This window comes from Pan paniscus, chromosome 5, assembly GCF_029289425.2.
Source record: "Pan paniscus chromosome 5, NHGRI_mPanPan1-v2.0_pri, whole genome shotgun sequence".
In the NCBI taxonomy this organism is placed as follows: Eukaryota; Metazoa; Chordata; class Mammalia; order Primates; family Hominidae; genus Pan; species Pan paniscus.
Window position 1 is genome coordinate 126527461 of NC_073254.2, and position 24139 is coordinate 126551599.

General features: G+C 42.3%; 1 protein-coding gene across 1 annotated transcript in view; it reads left to right on the forward strand.

The window, feature by feature from the left end:
- CRYBG1 (crystallin beta-gamma domain containing 1) overlaps nucleotides 1-24139 on the forward strand; it is a 209565-nt gene that overhangs the window by 146080 nt on the left and 39346 nt on the right. Inside the window, exons 3-8 of the mRNA XM_003824339.5 lie at nucleotides 5213-6822; nucleotides 12916-15253; nucleotides 18926-18973; nucleotides 19061-19179; nucleotides 21091-21256; nucleotides 23962-24101. Coding sequence (XP_003824387.3) covers nucleotides 5213-6822; nucleotides 12916-15253; nucleotides 18926-18973; nucleotides 19061-19179; nucleotides 21091-21256; nucleotides 23962-24101 — 4421 coding nt within the window. The remainder of the gene's footprint in view (nucleotides 1-5212; nucleotides 6823-12915; nucleotides 15254-18925; nucleotides 18974-19060; nucleotides 19180-21090; nucleotides 21257-23961; nucleotides 24102-24139) is intronic.

Here is a 24139-nt window from a genome sequence, read left to right on the forward strand (position 1 = left end):
ATTGAGGCAATTCTTCTGCTTCAGCCTCCTGAGTAGCTGGGATTACAAGCAACCACCACCATGCCCGGCTAATTTTTGTATTTTTAGTAGAGACGGGGTTTCACCACATTGGCCAGGCTGGTCTCGAACTCCTGACCTCAGGTGATCCGCCCACCTCGGCCTCCCAAAATGCTGGGATTACAGGTGTGAGCCACTGCACCCAGTCTAGATTTCTTAAAGATATAAACAGATTATAAACATAAAACAAATGTCAATGACCCATAATTGTATTAAAATTTAAAAACTTAGTTTTGTTCCCATAGTTACTATAAAAAGGAAAAACCCTTAGATAGTCAAATTTAGCAGAATTTATTTAAGCAAGGAAAAAAAGAAAAATTCATGATTCGGCCAGCTTCAGAACCAGAACCGTTTCAAAAAAACTCTAACATTTACATTATCTCCTTAACTAATGGGTAGCAAATGTTACAAGGTAACATTTGCTAAGTGGTAATAGTAGTAATATATAGCAGTATATATAGTAGGCGCTGCCACACCACGAAGGTTGAGAATCACCTAATAGCACTGCAGCTAGTGCTGCCTGGGCCTCTACACGCTGCTGGAATATGATCTCATGGATGGTTACATGTGCCCCTAATGAGCCACATTTCATATTAGCCAACAAGAACACTCTAAAGCAGGTCCTAGCACACAACCCATGTGCCACCTCTACAATAGTCCTGTTGTGGACTGCTACGTCCCAGTTGGACATGGATGATGGAAGGGTGCCAAGTGCAGGTTCTGCACTGTAAGGTGTGCAGGCTGCCTTAAGTAAGGTGGGCAGAAAATACACAGTAAAAAGGTAAATACAAAGGAGGACCCAGGATTGCATGTGCTCTGAGAACACCCAGCCTGGGAACCCTCAGGACCCTGCCCAGGCCTGTGGGAAAGTCAGGGGCAGAGGAATCTGAGGAAGCATGAAGAAGCTTGATGGTCACTCATGGCCTCTTTGCAAAACACTCCCCTTCCTAGCAAATTATCATCAAGCCTGGAAAGGTGGTGGGTCTGTGGCTTCCCATCCTAGGTTTAAGACCCCAGACCCAAAGGCTCAAACCTAAGAAGGTCCCTCTCTGACAACTCCCAGGCCAGCTAGTTTTTTGTTCTCCATTTGCCTTAGTTTCCCCATGAACAATGGAAAGAAACAATTCCTGGTTGAAAAGAAATACGTATCGCATTTAGGAAGGGGTGTTCTTCAAAGATGTGACTGAGGACTTTACTCAGGAGGCATGGGGCATTCTGAGCCCTGCTCAGATGATCCTGTTTGGAGATATGATCCGGGATATCCACAGGGACCTGGTCCCGTGGGAGAAGACTGCATTCCCCTGTCAACGAGTCTATCATTTGAAATGACATGAGATCCCTCATTAAGAACTGCATAACGTGGCTGGGTACAGTGGCTCACATCTATCATCCCAGCGCTTTGGAAGGCTGAGGCAGAAGGATCACTTAAGCCCAAGAGTTTGATACCAGCCTGGGCAACATGGTGAAACTCTCTACAAAAAAGTTAAAAATTAGCTGGGCATGGTGGCACATGCTTATAGTCTCAGCTACTTGGGAAGCTGAGGTGGAAGGATCACTTGAGCCTAGGAGGTTGAGGCTGCAGTGAGCTGTGATCGTGCCACTGCACTCCAGCCTCGTCAATACAGTGAGACCCTGTGAAATGTGCACCCAAGACAGATGGATTGTGCCACACAGTGCATTTCTATTCTTTATTTCCCAGGGGAAAAACTCTGTTTTAAAGAGATTGTATCTTAACTTCATTTATATATACCCATCTTAAATGTACAGTCTGATGAGTTTTGAAAGATAAGTACTCATGTGTAACCATCACCACAATCAAGATATAGAACTTTAACCCTCAACGTTCCTTTGTGCCTCTTCCCTGTTGCACCACCACCACTTACCACCCACTGACCCCACCCTCAGGCAACCACCGACCTACTTTCTATCATTATAGATTAGATTTGCACTGTCTAGAATGTCATATAAATGTAACCATACAGTATGTAACATTTGGAGTCTGCTTCTCAAAAGCATTTAGCATCCATATCCTTACATGTTTCAGAAGTCTGTTCCTTTTTTATTGCTGAATAATACTCTGCTGTGTAGATGTACCACAATTTGTTTATCTGTTCACAAGCCGTGTCCGGTGACTTTGAGCTGTTTCCAGTTTTTAGCTATTATGAATGAATGAAGCCACTATGAACATTCATGTATTTTTAGGAAATTCAGCAGTCTGGCTGGTGATAAACAGGCTGCCCCTCTGAGGGGAGGAGGAGTCAAGTAGTTGAGCCAAGTTGAAGAGCAAGCAACCAGTTTTGTAAAAAGCATCTAATAGCCAAAAAAAAAAAAAATTTTTTTTGTTTTAATGCCTATACTAAGCATAGAGAGGACTGCTTGCTGATCAAGCGTCTTTGCTGCATGGGAAAAGCAGATTGCAACATCATTGGCAGGACAGAGTAATACATATACTTAGTTGGTTTATTTTGACAGGGAATGGAATTAAGCCAAGACTCAAACCTATTTTCCCTGGCTACTTCTTCAAGATACGTTTGAAGGCCTGTCCAGACAGCAGAGACACAGAGCTCTATGTCAGAGTCAGACTTTACCTGTGGTGGGACCTTGGACAAATGGGCACTAAAAAAAGACTACCTACCTAGCTGTTGGGAAGATAAAATGAAAGTGTGTGAATCACAAGGGCCTGACCCATAAGGATAGCTCAGTAAACATGTATTATGATTTAAAAATCATGTCATACCTTTGACTTGTAAAATAATCCAAATGTTTCCTTAGGAAGTTACAATATTTTAATTTTTTCCCTTAAATCATACTTCGAATTCTTCCTATATTATATAACCATTGAAGAATCGGATTAATCAAAATCTGGTTAGATTTTTTTTTTTTCTTTTTTTTTTTTTTTTGAGACGGAGTCTCGCTCTGTCGCCCAGGCTGGAGTGCAGTGGCGCGATCTCGGCTCACTGCAAGCTCCGCCTCCCGGGTTCACGCCATTCTCCTGCCTCAGCCTCCCGAGTAGCTGGGACTACAGGCGCCCGCCATCACGCCCGGCTAATTTTTTGTATTTTTAGTAGAGACGGGGTTTCACCGTGTTAGCCAGGATGGTCTCGATCTCCTGACCTCGTGATCCGCCCGCCTCGGCCTCCCAAAGTGCTGGGATTACAGGCGTGAGCCACCGCGCCCGGCCAATCTGGTTAGATTTTAAAATCGTATGACGTCGGGTACAAGAGCTCCGAGCGGCTGCACCATTGGTTCATCGCAGCAGCAGCAGCAGCTGTCTAGTCCCAAAGCGCCCACCAGGTGCTTCTAAGACCAGGAGAGTCTTAGAACCTTGAGAGCAAATCTGATTCATGCGCACTTCCTCGGGAGCTGACTCTGCGGGGTGGGTGACCCGTAGTCTGTTCCTCTGGGCCGACTGTGGTTCTCAGGTGGCGGCAGAACCTCCGTGGCCTCTAAAAGGGGCCCCTGTGGCTGAATGGAAGGAGCATGGGGTGGGCAGGAGGCGACTTGGATTTGAATTCTGACTTTACTGCTCTGACCGCCTCTCCCCCCCACCCCAATTTTGTGTCTCTTTATAGGCTGGCTGAGCTTCCTTTCCTCATCTGTGTGGTAACAGCATGACCTTACTGGGCTGTAGCGGGGTGACACTATGTTACAGTACCAGGACTGTCTCAACAAATGCTTGTTGACCTGTTAATTTCATGCGTTATCTTTCCTATTTCCCATCGCCAAAGTCCATTTGCTGCATGTAACTCAAACGCAATGGAGCTTCAAAGGGTGATTGGGGAACCTCCCCGTAGTCGGTACTGTCCTGAATGTTCCTTTTCCAGGAAAGGTGGGGCTCTTTCCTGCGTCGCCAGGACTCAAGCTAGCACCTGGGTTTTGAATGTTTAAAAGTTCATTCTTAAGAAATACAGTAGCCGCACGTTTGGCCTGGTTTCAGAGGAGTCCTTACGCAAATACACTTCCCTCTCCTAGGAGCCAGGCTGGGCTCGCCGCCCCTGCTCCCCCGCTTTCCCAGGCTCGCCTCCTCCTCTTCCTGCCCACCTCTATGCCCCGCACCTACCCAGTCCCCACTCTGGCAAACCCCGGAGCGCCACCGCGCCCATTGGCGGGTTTGCTTTTATTGGTTTGTTCTGCGCTCCCTCCCGCCTTCTGGCGCGGGCACTGGATGCTAGCCGTTTTGCTCCAGGAGATATAAGAAGCCCAGATTTTCCCCCTTCCTGGGAGCGCTGCGGATCATTCGCAGGCGGCCCGGCACCCTCGCATAGGTGGGCCGGCCCCTGGGGCTCCAGCCGTGCGCCCCCGGAACCACACGTGTGGCGAGGAACAGGTCCCGGGGCGGAGTAGGCAGAGTCCCAAGCGCATCCTTCAGCCACACCTCCTCGGCTCTAGGGGGCGGTGAGCAAAGGCGGTCACCCCTGCAACCTCGCCCGCTACCCCCACGCACTCCTCCGTGTTCACATGGTAGGAACTCCCACAGGCAAAAGCCTTTCCGATGCGCTCAGCAGCCGCGGGATCACTCGGGTGTTTGAACGCTCGCGCGCTCCTCCCATTAGAGCTCCGGCTAAGGCGGGGCCCAGGTGCTTGCTTCCTCCGAGCTTGCTTAAGGTTTTCATGTTGCAAGTACTAGATGTTGAACCCAGGTGGCTTCTTACTGTTCTGGAGGAGAAGGCTGCTAGGACTGGTTTTTTTTCTTTGTCCTCCTTCCCTCCTACAAAAAGAAAGGGGGGTGTTTCGGGAAAAAGTCCGCCTTAGGATACTTTAGTGTGTTTACTGCTGCCCCATGGTCACATGCGCGGCTGTTTATAAATTGCATCTTTATTGAGGAAGAAGGTAAAAAACCTAGAGAGGGCAAGGAACTATTTATTTTGTATATGTGATTATTTGGACCGTTCAAATTTTCCTTTAAAAAACAAGAATTATAGTTCAAAGAAAATGCTATTCTGACTACTGCCAGAAACTTAAGGTGTTTAAGCAAAATTCAAAAGTAAAACCAGAGTTTATTTTGTTGGAATGAATGTAACATAAACATAACTTTATCATTTTCAATTAGAAACTCTGGTCTGTTATCATTTTGGCTGGTGGTTCTGTAATGTACGTCTAAGGGGAAAAACACCAGATTCTCATATGTTCCCTCCTCATCCCTTTTATTTTTCAGTCCAGAGCACAACCTCCAGAAGACAACAGAAGGAAGCCAGTTTTGGGGAAACTTGGCACTCTATTCACTGCAGGAAGGAGAAGAAACAGTAGAAACGGGTTAGAGAGTCCCACCAGATCAAATGCCAAACCACTCTCTCCCAAAGATGTGGTAGCCTCTCCTAAGCTCCCAGAGAGAGAGAGTGAGAGGAGCAGATCTCAGAGCAGCCAACTGAAGCAAACGGACACAAGCGAGGAGGGCTCCCCCCGGGAGAATCCCCGAGAGGCAGAGGGCGAGCTCCCCGAGAGCGGTGGCCCCGCAGCCCCCCCTGACGCCGAGCTGTCACCTCGCTGGAGCAGCAGTGCAGCGGCTGTGGCTGTGCAGCAGTGCCATGAAAATGATTCACCCCAATTAGAACCTCTGGAGGCAGAGGGAGAGCCTTTCCCAGATGCCACCACCACTGCCAAGCAGCTGCATTCCTCGCCGGGAAATTCCTCCAGGCAAGAGAACGCAGAGACGCCCGCCCGCAGTCCGGGGGAGGACGCTTCACCAGGTGCTGGCCACGAACAGGAGGCTTTCCTGGGTGTGAGGGGTGCGCCAGGGTCGCCCACCCAGGAGCGGCCCGCGGGAGGACTAGGCGAGGCCCCTAACGGAGCCCCCAGTGTGTGTGCCGAAGAAGGCTCCCTGGGGCCCCGCAACGCCCGCAGCCAGCCCCCCAAGGGCGCGTCTGATTTGCCAGGTGAGCCTCCGGCCGAGGGCGCAGCGCACACGGTCAGCTCCGCGCAGGCAGACTGCACAGCCCGCCCCAAGGGTCACGCCCACCCTGCTAAGGTGCTAACTTTGGACATCTACTTGAGTAAGACTGAGGGGGCACAAGTGGACGAGCCGGTCGTGATTACTCCCAGAGCGGAAGATTGCGGTGACTGGGACGACATGGAGAAGAGGTCCAACGGCCGTAGGTCGGGGAGGCGGAGGAGGTCGCAGAAATCCACCGACTCCCCCGGCGCGGACGCCGAGCTCCCTGAGAGCGCTGCCAGGGACGACGCGGTGTTCGACGACGAGGTGGCGCCAAACGCGGCCAGCGATAACGCCTCGGCGGAAAAGAAAGTGAAATCTCCGCGGGCAGCCCTCGACGGGGGCGTTGCCTCCGCTGCGAGCCCAGAGTCCAAGCCCAGCCCCGGTACCAAAGGGCAGCTCCGAGGGGAGTCGGACCGGAGCAAACAGCCACCCCCGGCTTCGTCCCCCACGAAGAGGAAGGGCAGGAGCCGTGCCCTCGAGGCCGTGCCCGCCCCGCCCGCCAGCGGCCCCCGGGCTCCCGCCAAGGAGTCCCCACCCAAGAGGGTGCCCGATCCCGGCCCGGTCACCAAGGGCACTGCGGCCGAGAGCGGGGAGGAGGCGGCGCGGGCCATCCCCCGCGAGCTCCCGGTCAAGAGCAGCTCGCTGCTGCCGGAGATCAAGCCCGAGCACAAGAGGGGCCCGCTCCCCAACCACTTCAACGGCCGGGCAGAGGGAGGTCGAAGCAGAGAGCTAGGCAGAGCGGCCGGAGCGCCTGGAGCTTCTGACGCCGACGGCTTGAAGCCCAGGAACCATTTCGGCGTGGGCAGGTCGACAGTGACCACTAAAGTGACCCTGTAAGTAGCCGCGCAAGTCCCGGCCGAGTTGCTGTCCGCACACGTGCTGGGGGTCCGCTCTGAGAGGCTCGGGGTATCTGCATTGTGGAAGAAATGTTTGGTCACTGAACTTTCCCCTCCATGCTGAACTTAAGATAGTGAAGGGCCAGTTTACACAGTCAAGATTTAAGATGACACCTGTGGCAGCCTCCTCAGTTAATTCCCTTTTTAACACAAGATTTAAGTTTAACGAATGTAAAAATAGGATATCCGTTGAAGCTCAACGTTTATGTAGATGAGAGATAAGACCTCACGGCCTGACATGAGCTGATTCTATTCTTTATTCAAAATGTACAAGGGTGTTCCAAGGTGGGATGTTCTTAAAATGCATGTGCTGTGAATTTCAAAATATGGAGCAAACAGTAACATGTTAAATACGATCCAGTAGCTTTGACATGTGTGAGTTTTAAGAGAATTTGCAGAACCTTTTATGGCACTCAGTGCATTTATTGGCAAAAAGCTTAAAAACACACACACAAGAAAAGTTCCTAATACAAGTATCTTGGTTGCTTCTTCCCCTTTATAATGTTAGGGAGTCTGGTGATACTTTTGGACCCAGGCTGAAAAGTAGTTTTCAGTTACTGAAATAAAGATCAGTGTTCTTACTGGAAGATTATTTGCTACATGAAAGCAGCTGTGACAGGTGTGAGTTTAAGATAATTCCAAAACATTTTATGGAACTTAGTGCATTATTGGCCTAAGCCTTTTTCAAAAAGTCCCTAATTTATGTATCTTGGTTGCTTCTTCCTCCTTGTGCTGCATGAAAGCACAAAACAACTGTGACTACTTGCTGTTGAGTTTATTCATTTCACAAGTAATTTATTTAATACTTTCTGTGCAAGATATTGTGCTAGTCACTGTGGGGGAAAAAAACTCTACAACTGTGACTCAGGATATTGCCCTGAAATTTTTATAGCCCCATCTGGCACACAAAAAGCACACAAATCAAATAACAATACAAGATGATATCTGATGAAACTGCCAAACGAATGTTACCTTCTGTAAATCCTGGGGAAGTGCTAGCGAGCAAGAAATCACTGCTGGTGCTTTGGGGGAGCTGGGCCTTGTGCCTTGATGATAAATGCAATTTGTATAGGTGGACAGGATAGGGAAGGTACTCTATGAAACTGATAAGACCCTCCCTTCTCACACTTCTGCTCCCTCACCACTCCCACTTAGCACAGGTGAATAATGATTAAGTGCTTAAGTTTTTCCTCCATTCACATATTTGTTCAAAGAGTGGGTATTTTAACAACATTATCATTATAATTCTTGAACCTAATGGTTTCTTTCATTCTATTTGATTTCTTGGATAAGTAAGCTTAAGAGGAGGAGAGTTCTGATTGGGAGAACTCTGAGAACTCTGAGAGGGAAGTATGCTTAATGAATAACTTGACTACCTCACCAACCGCCAACCTGGAGACCTTTGATATAGTCAGTGATTTATTCTGTAATAGTAGGTAGCATCAGAGAAATGAGCTGGGTGAATGATGCCTATTATTTATAGAAGACCAGTATGATTGAATGCTAAAGCCTCCTAAACGTGAGCCTTAGAGAAACATTGCTGTGTACCTTATGAAGGATGGTTCACCTGTCTTCCAATTAGAAGACACCAGTAGAAAAACCAGAAATGTTACACTGTGAAATAGTAGGCTAAACAAACAGGAAAGATGATCTTATAATGAAATTCTTCGTTTGCTGTTCTCTGTAATAGAACTAAACCAAATATCTCTTTCCCAGTTCTGATTAATTTATACCTAAAAATTTTCTTTACCAGACATTCAATGTATTTGTTTTGCGCAGTGCCTTGCACACGGTCATTTGGCAAATTATTGACTTAAAAATTAATAAGTATTTCTAGTCCTTTGACCCATTTCTTTGTGACTGATGGTTTTTTCAGACCCTTTAATTCTTCCTATGACCGTATCACAAGATGTTAATCAGATTATTCTTTAAAACAATTTGAGACTGAAGAGTAAGAAAAACTATTTCGTATTTCTTGAAAAATGACACTGAAGTAGCATGTTCCTTTATGCTGTTAGAAAAATTATTCCTTCAAGTTCTCTACCAAGTGCTGAATGTTGAAATTCTTAAAATGGTATATGTAGAATAAGGAGAATTTTCCTCTTACAACTATGGCTTTTTGGACTCCAAATTATTTTCCCCTGTCTCATAATGAAGGCATTACAACATGAATTATAGGAGCCTTCCTTTTAATCAGTCTGAAGTAGGTTAATTGTAGTGACTCTTGGTAGCACAACTTAATAGCACAGAAAGTTTGGTTGTAAAATTTATTCTGATCTTCGTGTAAATCTTTAATGTGCAGATACGTGTTTCCTGTCCTTAAGGTAGCCTGTTGGCTAACCTGTAGTGTTTTCTATTTACATCATAAGATATACTTCGATGTTTGAATTGAGTACCCTTCCTTGAAATGATTACTGAGAATTTTTAAAAAGTATATTCTCTGGTATGTGACCATCCCTCATTAACTGATAGCAAATTGAAGCTCTCTATTTCTAATCATCTCACTAGTTTCATAATGTGATCTTTGACGAAATGCTTATAAATTAATTTTCCTTTTAAATTTAAGGTATGGGCCTGCAATAAGGGAGCCTAAGTATCTTATGGAGATATTGGGGAAAGCAATGCCTGGGAGAAATTTATGAGCAGAGATCAAATTAATTTATTTATTTATTTATTTATTTATTTATTTATTTATTTATTTATTTTTGAGACAGGATCTCACTCTGTTACCCAGGCTGGAGTGCAGTGGCGTGATCATGGCTCACTGCAGCCTCGACCTCCCCCAGCTCAGGTGATCCTCCCACCTCAGCCTCCCTAGTAGCAGGGACTACAGGCGCACCACCATGTCTGACTAATTTTTGTATTTTTTTAGAGACAGGATTTTGCCATGTTCCCCGGGCTGGTCTCAAACTCCTGGGTTCAAGTGATCCACCTGCCTCGGCCTCCCAAAGTGCTAGGATTACAGGCATCAGCCACTGATCCCAGCCTCAAATTTAGTATCAAGTAAAATTTGTAAAAATTAAAATCTGAATTCTCAGTGCTGCTTTTGGAGAGAATATTTTATCCAGAAGGATAAGTTGACTCACCAGCAGTCATACTGCCTATCCCTTCTAGAAGCTCCTTAGGCCCAAGCTTCTTTTTTTTTTTTTCTTTTTTTTTTTTTTTAGACAGAGTCTCACTCTGTCGCCCAGGCTGGAGTGTAGTGGCACAATCTTGGCTCACTGCAACCTCCACCTCCCAGGTTTAGGCAATTCTCCTGCCTCAGCCTCCCAAGTAGCTGGGATTATAGGCACATGCCACCACACCTGGCTAATTTTTGTATTTTTAGTAGAGACAGGGTTTCACCATGTTGGCCAGGCTAGTCTGGAACTCCTGACCTCAAGTGATCCACCCGCTTTGGCCTCCCAAAGTGTAGGGATTATAAGCGTGAGCCACCACACCCAGCCAGGCCCAAGCTTCATGAAGGCCAAGTCCATGAAGGAGAGGCAGTATGGGATTTCAATGTCTCCACTTGTATGTTCTCATTATCAAAGTGGCCTCTAAAGTCTATGTTATGTTATGGATCTCATGATAATTCACTGACTTTAAATGATAAAGATGGAAAGAACCAGAGGAGCTCATTCAGGTGGGTATAGTCCAAGCCTATCTGGGGAAGCAGAATAGTATAGTGGTTGGGAGCATGGCATCTGAAACCAGAGCACCTCACTTCAAACTGTGGCCCTGTCACTTATTAGCTGCATAACCTCAGGGAGTTACTTCTCGACACTTCAACTTCCTCAGCCAAAAATAGAATGTATAAAGTTGTATATTAATTAAGTAAGCCCGATGAAGCATTTCTCAAGGGCTTGACAATCACTGATTGTTAGTGGTTATGCTTTATCTCTCCCGTTTTATAAACCACTGGACTAATGGTTTAGACTTTTTTTTTTTTTTTTTTTTGAGACAGAGTCTCACTTTGTCACCCAAGCTGGAGTGCAGTGGCACGACCATAGCTCACTGCAGCCTTGATCTTCTGGACTCAAGTGATCTCCCACCTCTGCCTTTGGAATAGCTGGGACTACAGGCACGCACCACTTCACCTGGCTAATTTTTTTGTTTGTTTTGTAGAGACTGGGTCTCAGTATGTTGCCCAGGCTGGTCTTGAACCCCTTGGCTCAAGCGATCCTCCCTCCTTGACCTCCCAAAGTACTGGAATATATATATACATATATATATATACACACACACATATATATACACATATATATACACACACACATATATATACACATATATACACACACACATATATATACACATATATATACACACATATATACACATATATATACACACACACATATATACACATATATATACACACACACATATATATACACATATATATACACACACATATATATACACACACATATATATATATACACACACACACATATATATAAGCTTTGGAATCCTTTCTTCTAAGAAAGTTTAAATAGGAGCAATAAATAAAACAGATACTGGGAGTGTTTCTGCTTGAAAGGAGAGTGGACAGCCCCATCCTCATCCCTACTTTCCCCAACTGCAGCCCTTGAAGAGAACCCCAGGGATTCCTTCAACCATAAGTTGGGGGAAATAAAAACAACTCTGTTCTAAACCATCTCATTTTTTTTAAAGATGAAGAAGTTAGAGTCCAGAGAGGTAAAGTAACTTGACCAGGTTCACACAGATAATTAGCATAAAAGCCAGGACCAGAGCCAGAGAATGCCAAACAGAGCACATTTTGTTTCTCTGAAAGAAAGCACTGTGTACATTCAAAGACTTATTATTTCCACTGGGGGTAATTATACCCAAGAAATGTGACGGAGAGAGGGGAGACTCTCTTGCCCAAGAAGTGGTGACAAAACCAACAGTTGCATAATTGATAAGTAAATGATGGTACATCCATATGATGGACTTCCATGCAGCATTAAGACAACTTTTCAAACCAATTTTTTGGTAATCTGAAAAATGTTAACTATAAGGTTAAGTCATTTTATTTCTTGAAAAAGCAAGATATCAAATTATATGAACAGAATAATCTCAATTCTATTCAAAATATTTAATTATGCATATAAAAAGATTAGAAACATATAAAAATGTTAACAGGGATATTGTCTGACTGGTAGGATTATCAGTGATTTTTAAATATTATCCAAAGTTGCTATAGTGAACACACTTATAATCAGAGAAAATCTTATGGGGGAAGGATGAGATGAATAAAATATCCAAAGCGGTCAATAGTAGATGAATTTTTAAAATCTATCCTTTTGAGATAATATTTAAAAAGTTATGCTAAAATAAAAATACATAATTGATGTTGGAGTATGGGAATGCATTAAATATTTAAATTTCTTCTAATGTTGTTCAGGCCTTAAGATGTCTTCCAACTCTAGTGCCAAGCACTGTGCATACATGCTACGTACTCAATAAATTAGTTCATCCCTCATCCCTAGAGTTTCTTGGCTATATAATCTTCCGATCCCTCATATGCAAGCAAAACACCCATTAAAAATAGTTGGTAGTGTACTTAGGACTATTTAAAAATAGTTTCATTAAAAAACAAATGTGGCAGAGAATGGTGGCTCATGCCTGTAATCCCAGCACTTGGGGAGGCCAAGATGGAAGGATTGCTTGAAGCCAGGAGTTTGAGACCAGCCTGGGTGACATAGACCCCATTCTACAAAAAAATAAAAATAAAAAAATTAGTTGGGTGTGTGGTATGTGCCTGTAGTCCCAGCTACCTGGGAAGCTGAAGCAGGAGGATTGCCTGAGCCCAGGAGTTCGAGGCTGCAGCAATCTATGGTCACACTGCTGTATTCCAGTCTTGGCGACAGAGCAAGACCTTGTCTTAAAAACACATGTGTGCACACACACACACACACACCACACTCCAAATGTTATATATCAGGGAGATGCTGGCTTTTCATAGTTTTATAATTAATTGGTTTGTGTGTTCACTTTTTAAAACTAGGTCAATAACTTTATCTTCCTGCTTTTTCCTCACAGCCCTGCCAAGCCCAAACATGTGGAACTAAATCTTAAAACCCCTAAGAATCTTGACAGTTTGGGAAATGAGCACAATCCATTTAGCCAGCCAGTTCACAAAGGCAACACTGCCACCAAAATCTCCTTATTTGAAAACAAACGGACAAACAGTAGCCCAAGACACACTGACATTCGAGGCCCAAGGAATATTCCTGCCTCTAGTAAAACGTTTGTTGGGAGGGCAAAGCTGAATTTAGCCAAAAAAGCCAAAGAAATGGAGCAACCTGAAAAGAAAGTAATGCCAAACAGTCCCCAGAATGGTGTGCTGGTTAAGGAAACTGCTATAGAAACCAAAGTTACTGTCTCAGAAGAAGAGATTCTGCCAGCAACCAGAGGAATGAATGGAGACCCTTCTGAGAATCAAGCTCTTGGTCCTCAGCCTAACCAAGATGATAAAGCAGATGTACAAACAGATGCTGGCTGCCTTTCAGAACCAGTGGCTTCTGCTCTGATTCCTGTCAAGGATCATAAGCTCTTAGAGAAGGAGGACTCAGAGGCTGCAGACAGCAAAAGACTTGTACTTGAAAATGTAACCAATACAGCACAAGACATCCCCACCACAGTGGATACCAAAGATTTACCTCCAACGGCCATGCCAAAGCCGCAGCATACATTTTCTGACTCACAGTCCCCTGCTGAGTCATCTCCTGGGCCTTCTCTTTCACTGTCTGCACCCGCTCCTGGGGATGTTCCCAAAGACACATGTGTTCAATCACCCATAAGCAGTTTCCCATGCACTGATCTAAAAGTGTCAGAAAACCATAAAGGATGTGTTTTGCCTGTGTCTTGTCAGAACAATGAGAAAATGCCACTTTCAGAACTTGGAGGAGAAACAACCCCTCCTTTGTCCACAGAGCATAGTCCAGAAGCTGTGGGAAGTGAGTGTCCATCCAGAGTCCTCGTCCAGGTCAGGTCCTTCGTGCTCCCCGTGGAGAGCACCCAGGATGTGAGCTCCCAGGTCATCCCAGAGAGCTCTGAAGTTAGAGAAGTGCAGTTGCCAACTTGTCACAGTAATGAACCTGAAGTGGTTTCCGTTGCAAGTTGTGCTCCCCCACAAGAGGAAGTACTGAGCAATAAGAGCATGTCACCCGAACACTCTCATTGCACAGCAGAGCTCGCAGCAAAATCTGGCCCACAAGTCATACTGCCAGCATCAGAGAAAACTCTGCCTATTCAGGCTCAAAGTCAGGGCAGCAGAACACCCCTGATGGCTGAATCCAGTCCCACCAACTCTCCCAGCAGCGGAAATCACTTAGCCACTCCTCAAAGGCCAGATCAGACTGTTACAAATGGCCAGGATAGCCCTGCCAGCCTTTTGAACATTTCTGCTGGTAGTGATGATAGTGTATTTGATTCTTCTTCTGATATGGAAAAATTCACTGAAATTATAAAACAGATGGATAGCGCAGTTTGTATGCCCATGAAAAGAAAGAAGGCCAGGATGCCAAACTCTCCTGCTCCTCACTTTGCCATGCCTCCTATTCACGAAGACCATTTAGAAAAGGTGTTTGATCCCAAAGTGTTTACCTTTGGTTTGGGGAAGAAGAAGGAAAGTCAGCCAGAAATGTCACCGGCTTTACATTTGATGCAGAACCTTGACACAAAATCCAAACTGAGACCCAAACGTGCATCTGCTGAACAGAGCGTCCTCTTCAAGTCCCTGCACACCAACACTAATGGGAACAGTGAGCCTCTGGTGATGCCGGAAATCAATGACAAAGAGAACAGGGACGTCGCAAATGGTGGCATTAAGAGATCGAGACTAGAAAAAAGTGCACTTTTCTCAAGCTTGTTATCTTCTTTACCACAAGACAAAATCTTTTCTCCTTCTGTGACATCAGTCAACACTATGACCACGGCTTTCAGTACTTCTCAGAACGGTTCCCTATCTCAGTCTTCAGTGTCACAGCCCACGACTGAGGGTGCCCCGCCCTGTGGTTTGAACAAAGAACAGTCAAATCTTCTGCCCGACAACTCCTTAAAGGTCTTCAATTTCAACTCGTCAAGTACATCACACTCCAGTGTGAAAAGTCCAAGCCACATGGAAAAATACCCGCAAAAAGAGAAAACTAAGGAAGATCTGGATTCACGAAGCAACGTACACTTGCCAGAAACTAAATTTTCTGAATTGTCAAAACTGAAGAATGATGATATGGAAAAGGCTAATCATATTGAAACTGTTCTTAAATCAAACTTGCCAAACTGTGCAAACAGTGACACCGACTTCATGGGTCTTTTCAAATCAAGCCGGTATGACCCAAGCGTTTCTTTTTCTGGAGTGTCATTATCAGACACAATGGTAAGTAGCAATGTGTTATTATTTATTTGGGGTATTTTTAAAGCAAGGGAAGAGAGGGATGATGAGCAACTCATGTTATTCTTTTAGAAATGGTTAAGCTTGTGTGCTATAGTTTTTATTCATTCATCACATATTTGAAAACCTGCAATGTACAAGGGACCGTTAGAGTGCAAGAAAAAAATGTACTAAGAGTCTTCACTGAAGGCATCTGTAGTCTTGCAGGGAGATAAAGCTACAAATGCTCTAAGGCACATGATCTTTTTTTTTTTTTTTTTTTTTTTGAGACAGAGTCTCGCTCTGTCACCCAGGCTGGAGTGCAGTGGTGCAATCTCAGCTCACTGCAACCTCCACCTCCTGGGTTCAAGCGATTCTTCTGCCTCGGCTTCCCTAGTAGCAGGGAATGCAGGCGCGTGCCACCACGCCCGGCTAATTTTTGTATTTTTAGTAAAGACTGAAAATACAAATACGGGGGTTTTACCATATTGGCTGGGCTGGTCTCGAACTCCTGACCTCGTGATCCATCTGCCTCGGCCTCCCAGAGTGTTGGGATTACAGGTGTGAGCCATCCTGACTGGCTGGCAATAAATCTTTTAAGGCACATGTGAATTTATATGTTGTATTATGAAAGGTATAGGTAAGCTTTTGGAGTTCAGAGACAGATGAGATGCTTTTTCTTACCTATTCTATGTAAAAATGCTCAGTGCTATACTTAGAATTTTGAAGATTTGTGAAGCAGCTTCCTCTATTTGGGAAGTCCCCAGCCAGGGAAACTTTTTCTTAATCCTTCTGTCTGTGAGATTCACTCTTTGTTCCCATAAGTAGCAATAGGTGTTTATCCTATGCAATTGAGACAGCATTTTCTCTTTATTGGGAATTAGTTTTCATTAGGGAAATATTTTTTTACCCTGCAAAGCTGTGGGGAATAAAGAATTTTGGTTTTCATTGGATCTTTTCTTAAATATTAGAGAGAAGACAGCAAAACATGATTTTGGAGAATAATTTTGATTTCTGCATCTTCTTTTATCTCACTTCAGATGTTTACTTTACTCGGTTTTTGATGTGAATTTGCGCCTTTTTGTTACCAAGCTTATTTAAGGTGAGAGAGGACTATGCGAAAGGAAGGTGGAATATATGTTTAGTGATCAGCTCTGCCAGGCTAGAAACCTGAGTAGGGTTTGTATTCTGGTGGTCCATCCTGTGAACCCGGCTGTCTGGCAAGTGTGGACCTCAATCCAACACAGTTTATCTAGGCAGAAAATCCCTTGCACCTTTCCTCGTCTGTACAGGGTACTGCAGCATGGTTCAATGTATTGTATTGGCTTTTGCTACAATCCTGTCAGAGAATGTGATGTTGCAAGCTCTTTCAAAATATATGGTTGGGTTTCCAGCAGAGGTGCAGATCCCTTTTTCATGTGATTTCATAAACTTTCATAAAGTTTGGGTTTCAGATGTTTGGTGTTAGGACCCTTTATGTTTAAAAATGATTGAGAACCCCAACGAGCTTTTGTTTGTATGGGTTCTGCCTATCAGAATTTATTATATTATAAATAATTGCTGAGAAAATTGTAAAACACCAGAACGTAGAAGTGCACACTGCACCAGTGCTCAGAGCAACGATGTCATCACACATCACGGAGCCTTGTACTCCGCTGGACATTTGAGACAGAGATGAAAAAGGCAGGTGACCTCTTCTTATTATGAAAATAGTTTTGACCCCATGGACTACCTGAAAGTATCTTGGAGACCCCCGCAGTGGCCTCTGAACCACATTTTGAGAACCACTGCTATAAACAAATAAGACTGAATCAGCCTATGGTACTCAGAAATCATAAAATTCTAACTATTTCTATTAATAGTTATATAATAGAAATATTAACTATTTCTCTCAAGCACAAAATTTCCACTGGTCCACTTCCCATTCATTACTACTTTGTTCTTTTTAATTGTTCTTAGATCGCTTTCCTTATTTAACTACAGTCTGACAAAGTTGATAACAGAATATACAGTTTCCCTATGAAAATCAAGTCAAATGACATAAAAAGGAAAAATAAAATCTTTATACTTTTTCTAGGCCTTTTTATGATTAAAAAATATGGTCTTTCTTTAGGTCCTGGGCTTTTATTGATTGTATATTCAATCATGAAGGTTTTACCTGAATTTCGTTTTAAATTTTAGGCTTTTTCTTCAGTTTATCTACTTCTAGTGTGTATATATACATAAATAGGTATATACCATCTGGCTTCTGATAATGCTCTAGGGGGGCCCTTATGGACTTTTTTTTTTTTTTAACAGTCAGAATCTCGCTCTGTCACCCAAGCTGGAGTGCAGTGGCATGATCTCAGCTCACTGCAACCTCTCTGCCTTCCAGGTTCAAGCGATTTTCATGTCTCAGCCTCCCAAGTAGCTGGGATTATAAGTGAGCGCCACCACGCCCAGCTAATTTATGTATTTTTAGTAGAGACGGGGTTTTGCCATGTTGGCCAGGCTGGCCTCGAACGCCTGACCTCAGGTGATCTGCCTACCTCAGGCTCCCAAAGTGCTGGGATTACAGGTGTGAGGCACTGCGCCCCAGCCTTTTGTGGTCTTCTGGGAATATCACACTCTGGTGTGATGCAAGAGCAGTCAGAGCAAAGGCAGTTCCTAAAATAGGCATCCTGGTCAGCACTGAAAGTAGTTCACGTTTTGTAATATTTTTACATGTATAATTACTATTTTATTATCTTATGCATTTCTGGTTTTACTGGTCTTGTCAGATGGTCTTGAAAATGATTAGTTTTGGAGCCATATTGAAATGTATTTTGTCTATCAAAAAAGCGGGATTAGGCCGGGCACGGTGGCTCACACCTGTAATCCCAGCACTTTGGGAGCCTGAGGCAGGCGGATCACGAGGTCAAGAGATTGAGACCATCCTGGCCAACATGGTGAAACCCCATCTCTACTAAAAGAAACATACAAAAATTAGCTGGGCCTGGTGGCACGCGCCTGTAGTCCCAGCTACTCGGGAGGCTGAGGCAGGAGAATCACTTGAACCCAGGCGGAGGTTGCAGTGAGCCAAGATGATGCCACTGCACTCCAGCCTGGTGACAGAGCCAGACTCCATCTCAAAAGAAAAAAAAGGGGGATTAAATATACTATGTGCAATGTACATTATGAAATATACCATATATACCATAAACACTTCTATTTAGACTAGTGGTTGTTATATGATTGTAGATTTACTATGAGAAAACAATATTGATATGGATTCAGATAGGGTATGTATATGAACACAAAATTGATTCAGCTCTTTCTAGGTAAGTGATTAATATATTCTAATTTATCTTTATTTGAGATGATACTGATATTATTTGAATTAGAATCTCTTAGCTGAGTTCCTATTCTGTGAACTGACATGAAACATATGTGCCCTGAATTTTCTAGCATTGGTGGAAATAGCCTAGACATTTAAATTAGGAGAAATTGAAATGGCAAATTCAGTTAGAGGTGAAAAAACCTCAATTTAAAAGCATAAACTCAGAGTTCTAATACAACTTTAGCATCCATTAGAGTGGAGGTTTCAAAATCGATACAATGTGGGAAAAGTGTGATCTACCTAGAGGATCGTGGGTGGAAAAAGAGGATCGTTATGTGAAGTTGTAATTATTTGTTGTGTTTTTGTTCATCTGATTGCAGACACTTAGAGGAAGTGTCCAAAATAAACTCAATCCCCGACCTGGAAAGGTAAGATTATTTTCCGTTTCTAGTCTTGATTCTATTTTGGTCTGACAGAGTACAACAAAGTGTGCTACCACTTTCGTTTTCTTGCAGGTAGTGATATATAGTGAACCCGACGTCTCTGAGAAGTGCATTGAAGTTTTCAGTGACATTCAGGATTGCAGTTCTTGGAGCCTCTCTCCAGTGATACTCATGAAAGTTGTTAGAGGATGGTAAGAATGGCACTTTAAGTTCCTGATGTCAAGTGTTTGAGTTTTACATACTTAATTACCTTTTTAGTCCTCACTACTAGTTTAAAATTATGGCTTTAGCAATGAAAAGCACAGGAAATACTACTCGTGGTAAGATAAGGGATTCATATCTTAACAATGTCATTTTAAATCATGTTTCTGATTATAGCAGTGATATATGTTTATGGGAGAAAAATCAGAACAGTACAGTAGAACAAGCTTCTTTTTCCCATGCTTCCCCATAATATTGCTTTGGACTAGTCATATATCAGGGCCCATAACATACTCTTGGTTGATGACCTTTAAATGAGGTTGATAAGAATTGCACTAGTCATGTTGATAGGCCAGATACGACTTTTCAAAAACCTATAAGGAAACTTGAGAACACGTAGGAAAAGGCAAAGTAAAGAAACAATAAGGAAAAAAAATCTATAAGGTAAAACAAAAATAATCTATAAAGAAAGGCATTTTTCTAACTTTTTAATGACAGTTCAATGCAGCACTAACTTAAAATTTAATTTACTTTCCAATATTTCCACAAAAGATTGTTTTGGCTAAGTAAAGAAACTGGTGAAAAAAAATAAATATTTTGACAGTTTCTGAAATCATTTTATCAGCTTCATTGCCTCTTGGAGATACACAGGAAGTTGGGTAGAGAAAGGCAGCTTAAAAAAAGAAATCGCTGATCTGGCATAATAGTTATCTTTTGGTGCCTACTTGTAAACTTGTTTGAAGTAAAGAGGGTAGACCTCTGAATGTTTATGGATTTACAAATTCATAAGCTTTTCTTTTGGTCTCCATTTGATTAAATATGCAGCAGCTTTCCTATTAGATTTTTAGGTGTTTTAATATTTTTTCTTATATATCCAACATAGTCATGAGAAAAACAAGATTTGCTTTTATTCTTAAATTTGAAGACAAATGCTATTTTAATTGCTAGACAATTGGCCACTAATATACAATATATAATAGTGGCAATTTTTTACACAAATTTTGTTTTTATGGAACAGTACTTTTTCCTTTCTTTTGCAACTTTTGTCGGCTTCTTTTTCTTGAAAGCATAAGCATTTACACTGCCATATATTGACATGAGGTTTTTCTTTAGTGTTTGGCTGTTGTTGGGAAGAATATTGTTAAAATGCTTTCCATTACCATATCTATAGTCTTTTGTGCCAACATATTCATTGATATGACTGTAATATGTAAGTTAAAGTCTCTCTAAGAGAAATGTTTTCTACACATATAAGGAGACAAAAGGCCAGACATGGTGGCTCATGCCTGTAATTCCAGCACGTTGGGAGGCCGAGGTGGGCAGATCACTTGAGGCCAGGAGTTTGAGATCAGCAGGCCAACATGGGGAAACTCAGTCTCTACTAAAAATACAAAAATTAGCCGGGCTTGGTGGCACATTCCTGTAATCCCAGCTACTAGGACAGCTGAGGCAGGAGAATTGCTTGAACCAGGGAGGCGGAGGTTGCAGTGAGCCGAGATCGTACCACTGCACTCTAGCCTGGGCAACAGAGCAAGACTCTGTATCCAAAAAAAAAAAAAAAGAGACCAAAAAAACACCTAGTACAGTAAACATCCATTTATCTGACATATTATCATAAGTCTCTACCACTTGGCAATTACTTAGAACATTAGTAGCTCTATAGCATTCATATAGGTAACTCCAAAGTTCTCTAAGATCCTGATATAGTTCATGAGTTATCAGAGGCTTAATTATACCCAGTAAAATATTAGTGTTAGGGAGAGTTTAAGCTATTTTAATTGCTAGATAATTGGCTGCTAATATTCTATATATATATAAAATGGCAATTAGCCAGGGTATTTGAGTAATCCAAACCTCTCTCACGAAGACTGACTAATGGTTTTGCTGTGTTTTATTGTTAGTTGGATTTTGTATGAGCAACCAAATTTTGAAGGGCACTCCATCCCCTTAGAAGAAGGAGAATTGGAACTCTCTGGTCTCTGGGGTATAGAAGACATTTTGGAAAGGCACGAAGAAGCAGAGTCTGATAAGCCAGTGGTGATTGGTTCCATCAGACATGTAGTCCAGGTAGGTTGTGGTAAATATGGATTTTATTTATTCAGCTAATATTTATGGATTCTTACTTTAAGGGAAATGTTCATTTTATGAAATATGTGATTGGGAAACATATTTGGTGCCTTATGGATATATTTTCTGTATTTTAAGTATTTGTACACTTTAAATAATTTAAAAAGAAACATAATTGTTTAGATAATTTTTCACAATAAACCCTTTAGGTAAATCTTTTATGCCTGTCCTTCTATTCCCATCTTCCAAATATATTTTACCTGGTAACTTGGTTTAAATGAGTTCTGCATCTATGAACAGGTTTTTCATTTATTTAGTGTTTTTGTTTGCTGTGTGAGTTCTGATTACTTTGAGTGGTTTATAGGAATTCTATTTTGGAAAAATAAATAATCCAAAAATAATTTGGTTGATTAACTCTGGGATTTCATGTGGGTTTAACAAAATATTATTTACTCTATTTGAGGCCACTTTATGGGTGAGGTAAAATTTCTTGGTTTCTTGTTATTTGATGAGGAAAGTGTTGTCAGAGTCTTTCTTTGTGGCTCTTGGGATTTGATGATTCTTTACCTTAAAAATGCAATTAATGATGTCTTCTAAGTAGAAAATTAAAATCCCAAGTTTTAATGGAGACGAGTGTCAAGATGCAATACAGGGAAAAGGAACATTCTTACATGAGAATGAGTAAGGATGAGTAACAGTTTTGGCAGAGGAAAGCATCGCTTACTTCCTGAGTCAACATTTCTGAGTAACTTAGGTGGTAATTGGTATGCTAAATGATTTATCTTTTATTTGTTTTAAGTATATAATACGAGAAGACTAAGTAAGACTTGAGAAACCCTATTTCAAAATGTCCTCATTAGTGGAATATTTTGCTTAGAGTTTTTATTTACTGCTCAAATAATATTGGCAATAAAGCAATGTTTAAAAAGATCATCTGATTCCCACCATCATGAAGTGTCCTCTCCCCTTTTATTTTTTGAATTTTCTACCCTTTGCTGGCCATATTCTAGTCTGCTTTTTCTGCAGTAATAATCATAATACAGGTACAATGCTGTTCCACCCTTGTCACCTAACACTGTGGTTCTCAATCCTTTTTTTCTCTTTATACCACTTTCCTGAAAATCACACTCCCCTTGGTAACATCTTTGTGATTGGCAACTGGGGAAGGTATCAGAATCTGGTGGGGTGAGGATTTGGGTGCATTCAGGAAGATGGGGAAGGGAAACGAGATCTCTTGTTTTGTCTGATAATAGCAGACTTACTGTAGCAAATGCTTTTCATGTTACCACATGTTTAGGGTTTAGCTGAATACCATATTCCATTGAAATGATACATTATTTATTGTTTAGTACATAAATGAGGTACCATTATTTATTTATTATTTCTTCTTTCAGTGAATCTTAAGGTTGTTTCTAGTTTTTTACTATTATAAGTAATGCCACGAGAATGTTTTTGTGCATTTAATAATTTATAATTTTCTTTTTTTTTTTTTTGAGACAGTCTTGCTCTGTCGCCCAGGCTGGAGTGCAGTGGTGCAATTTCAGCTCACTGCAACTTCTGCCTCCCAGGGGTTCAAGTGATCCTCCTGCCTCAGCCTCCAGAGTAGCTGGGATTACAGGCACATGCCACAACACCTGGCTAATTTTTGTGTTTTTAGTAGAGACGGGGTTTTGCCATATTGGCCAGGCTGCTCTCGAACTCCTGACCTCAGGTGATCTGCCCGCCTAGGCCTCCCAAAGGGCTGGGATTACAGGCGTGAGCCACTGTGCCCGGCCAGTAATTTATAATTTTCTAATTTGTTTCCTTGGGGTACATTTTTCTGAATGGTGTCATGTTAAAGGGCTATGATATGTCATGGCTCCCGATATGTCATGGATTATATTTTCTTCACAGATCGTGTGCATGGTTTCTTGAAACATAAAACATAAGTCACAGCATGTATTTTCAAGGTTACCTTTTTAGCTCATTAGAGTTGTTCCTTTTGATAATATTTGAAAAGCCTCATCTGAGCTTATTCAAGTGTTAATATTTCTTCTGTCACTCAGTTCACCCAACTCAGCTGCATAGATGAGTTTCAATAAATATTCCATTAACGCTTAGGCACTCGACCAGAAGAGGCCTTTTGAAGACTGTTTGGACCACAGATATGCGGGGCATGGAACAGTGACCAAAGTACAGAGATTTGTAAATCACTATGAATGTGTGCTTTTGCTTTTACGACTTAGATCAAACCAATATCATAGAAGTTTACTCAGTCAAGGAGAGTTACCACAAAGCAACAGAGGGCTTATGGACACAAAACAGTGGCTGAGGAAGACTCCAAGAGCAGCCATTCTACAGACTAGAGTCTCTGTGCTTGGATAATTATATCAGAGCAAAAGAACCAAAACCCCAGACCAAGGAGGGCCAAGTGAGGATGAGAAAAAGAAATATATTCCAAAACTCAAATAAAATACATTTCTGATAATCTTTGCTTGAATGCAACACTGAGTTATATAACTAAAGCAAGTGTGTCTGCCCCGAAATAGGTGTATTATTAATTCATGGATGAAAACAGGAAAGGGCTAAAATGGCAGGTGCTCTGTGAAATGTGTTTGTAAATTTAAAGCTCATTTTGATTAGTTGTAAGAAGAAGAAGAATGAGCTTACTAGAGAGTGAAATACATGGTGCAGTTCTTACTATCTATGCATCTATATTTTTTCAGGATTACAGAGTTAGTCACATTGACTTATTTACTGAACCAGAAGGGTTAGGAATCCTAAGTTCCTACTTTGATGATACTGAAGAAATGCAGGGATTTGGTGTAATGCAGAAGACTTGTTCCATGAAAGTACATTGGGGCACGTAAGTATTTTTTTTTCAAACACAATTTTGATGATTTT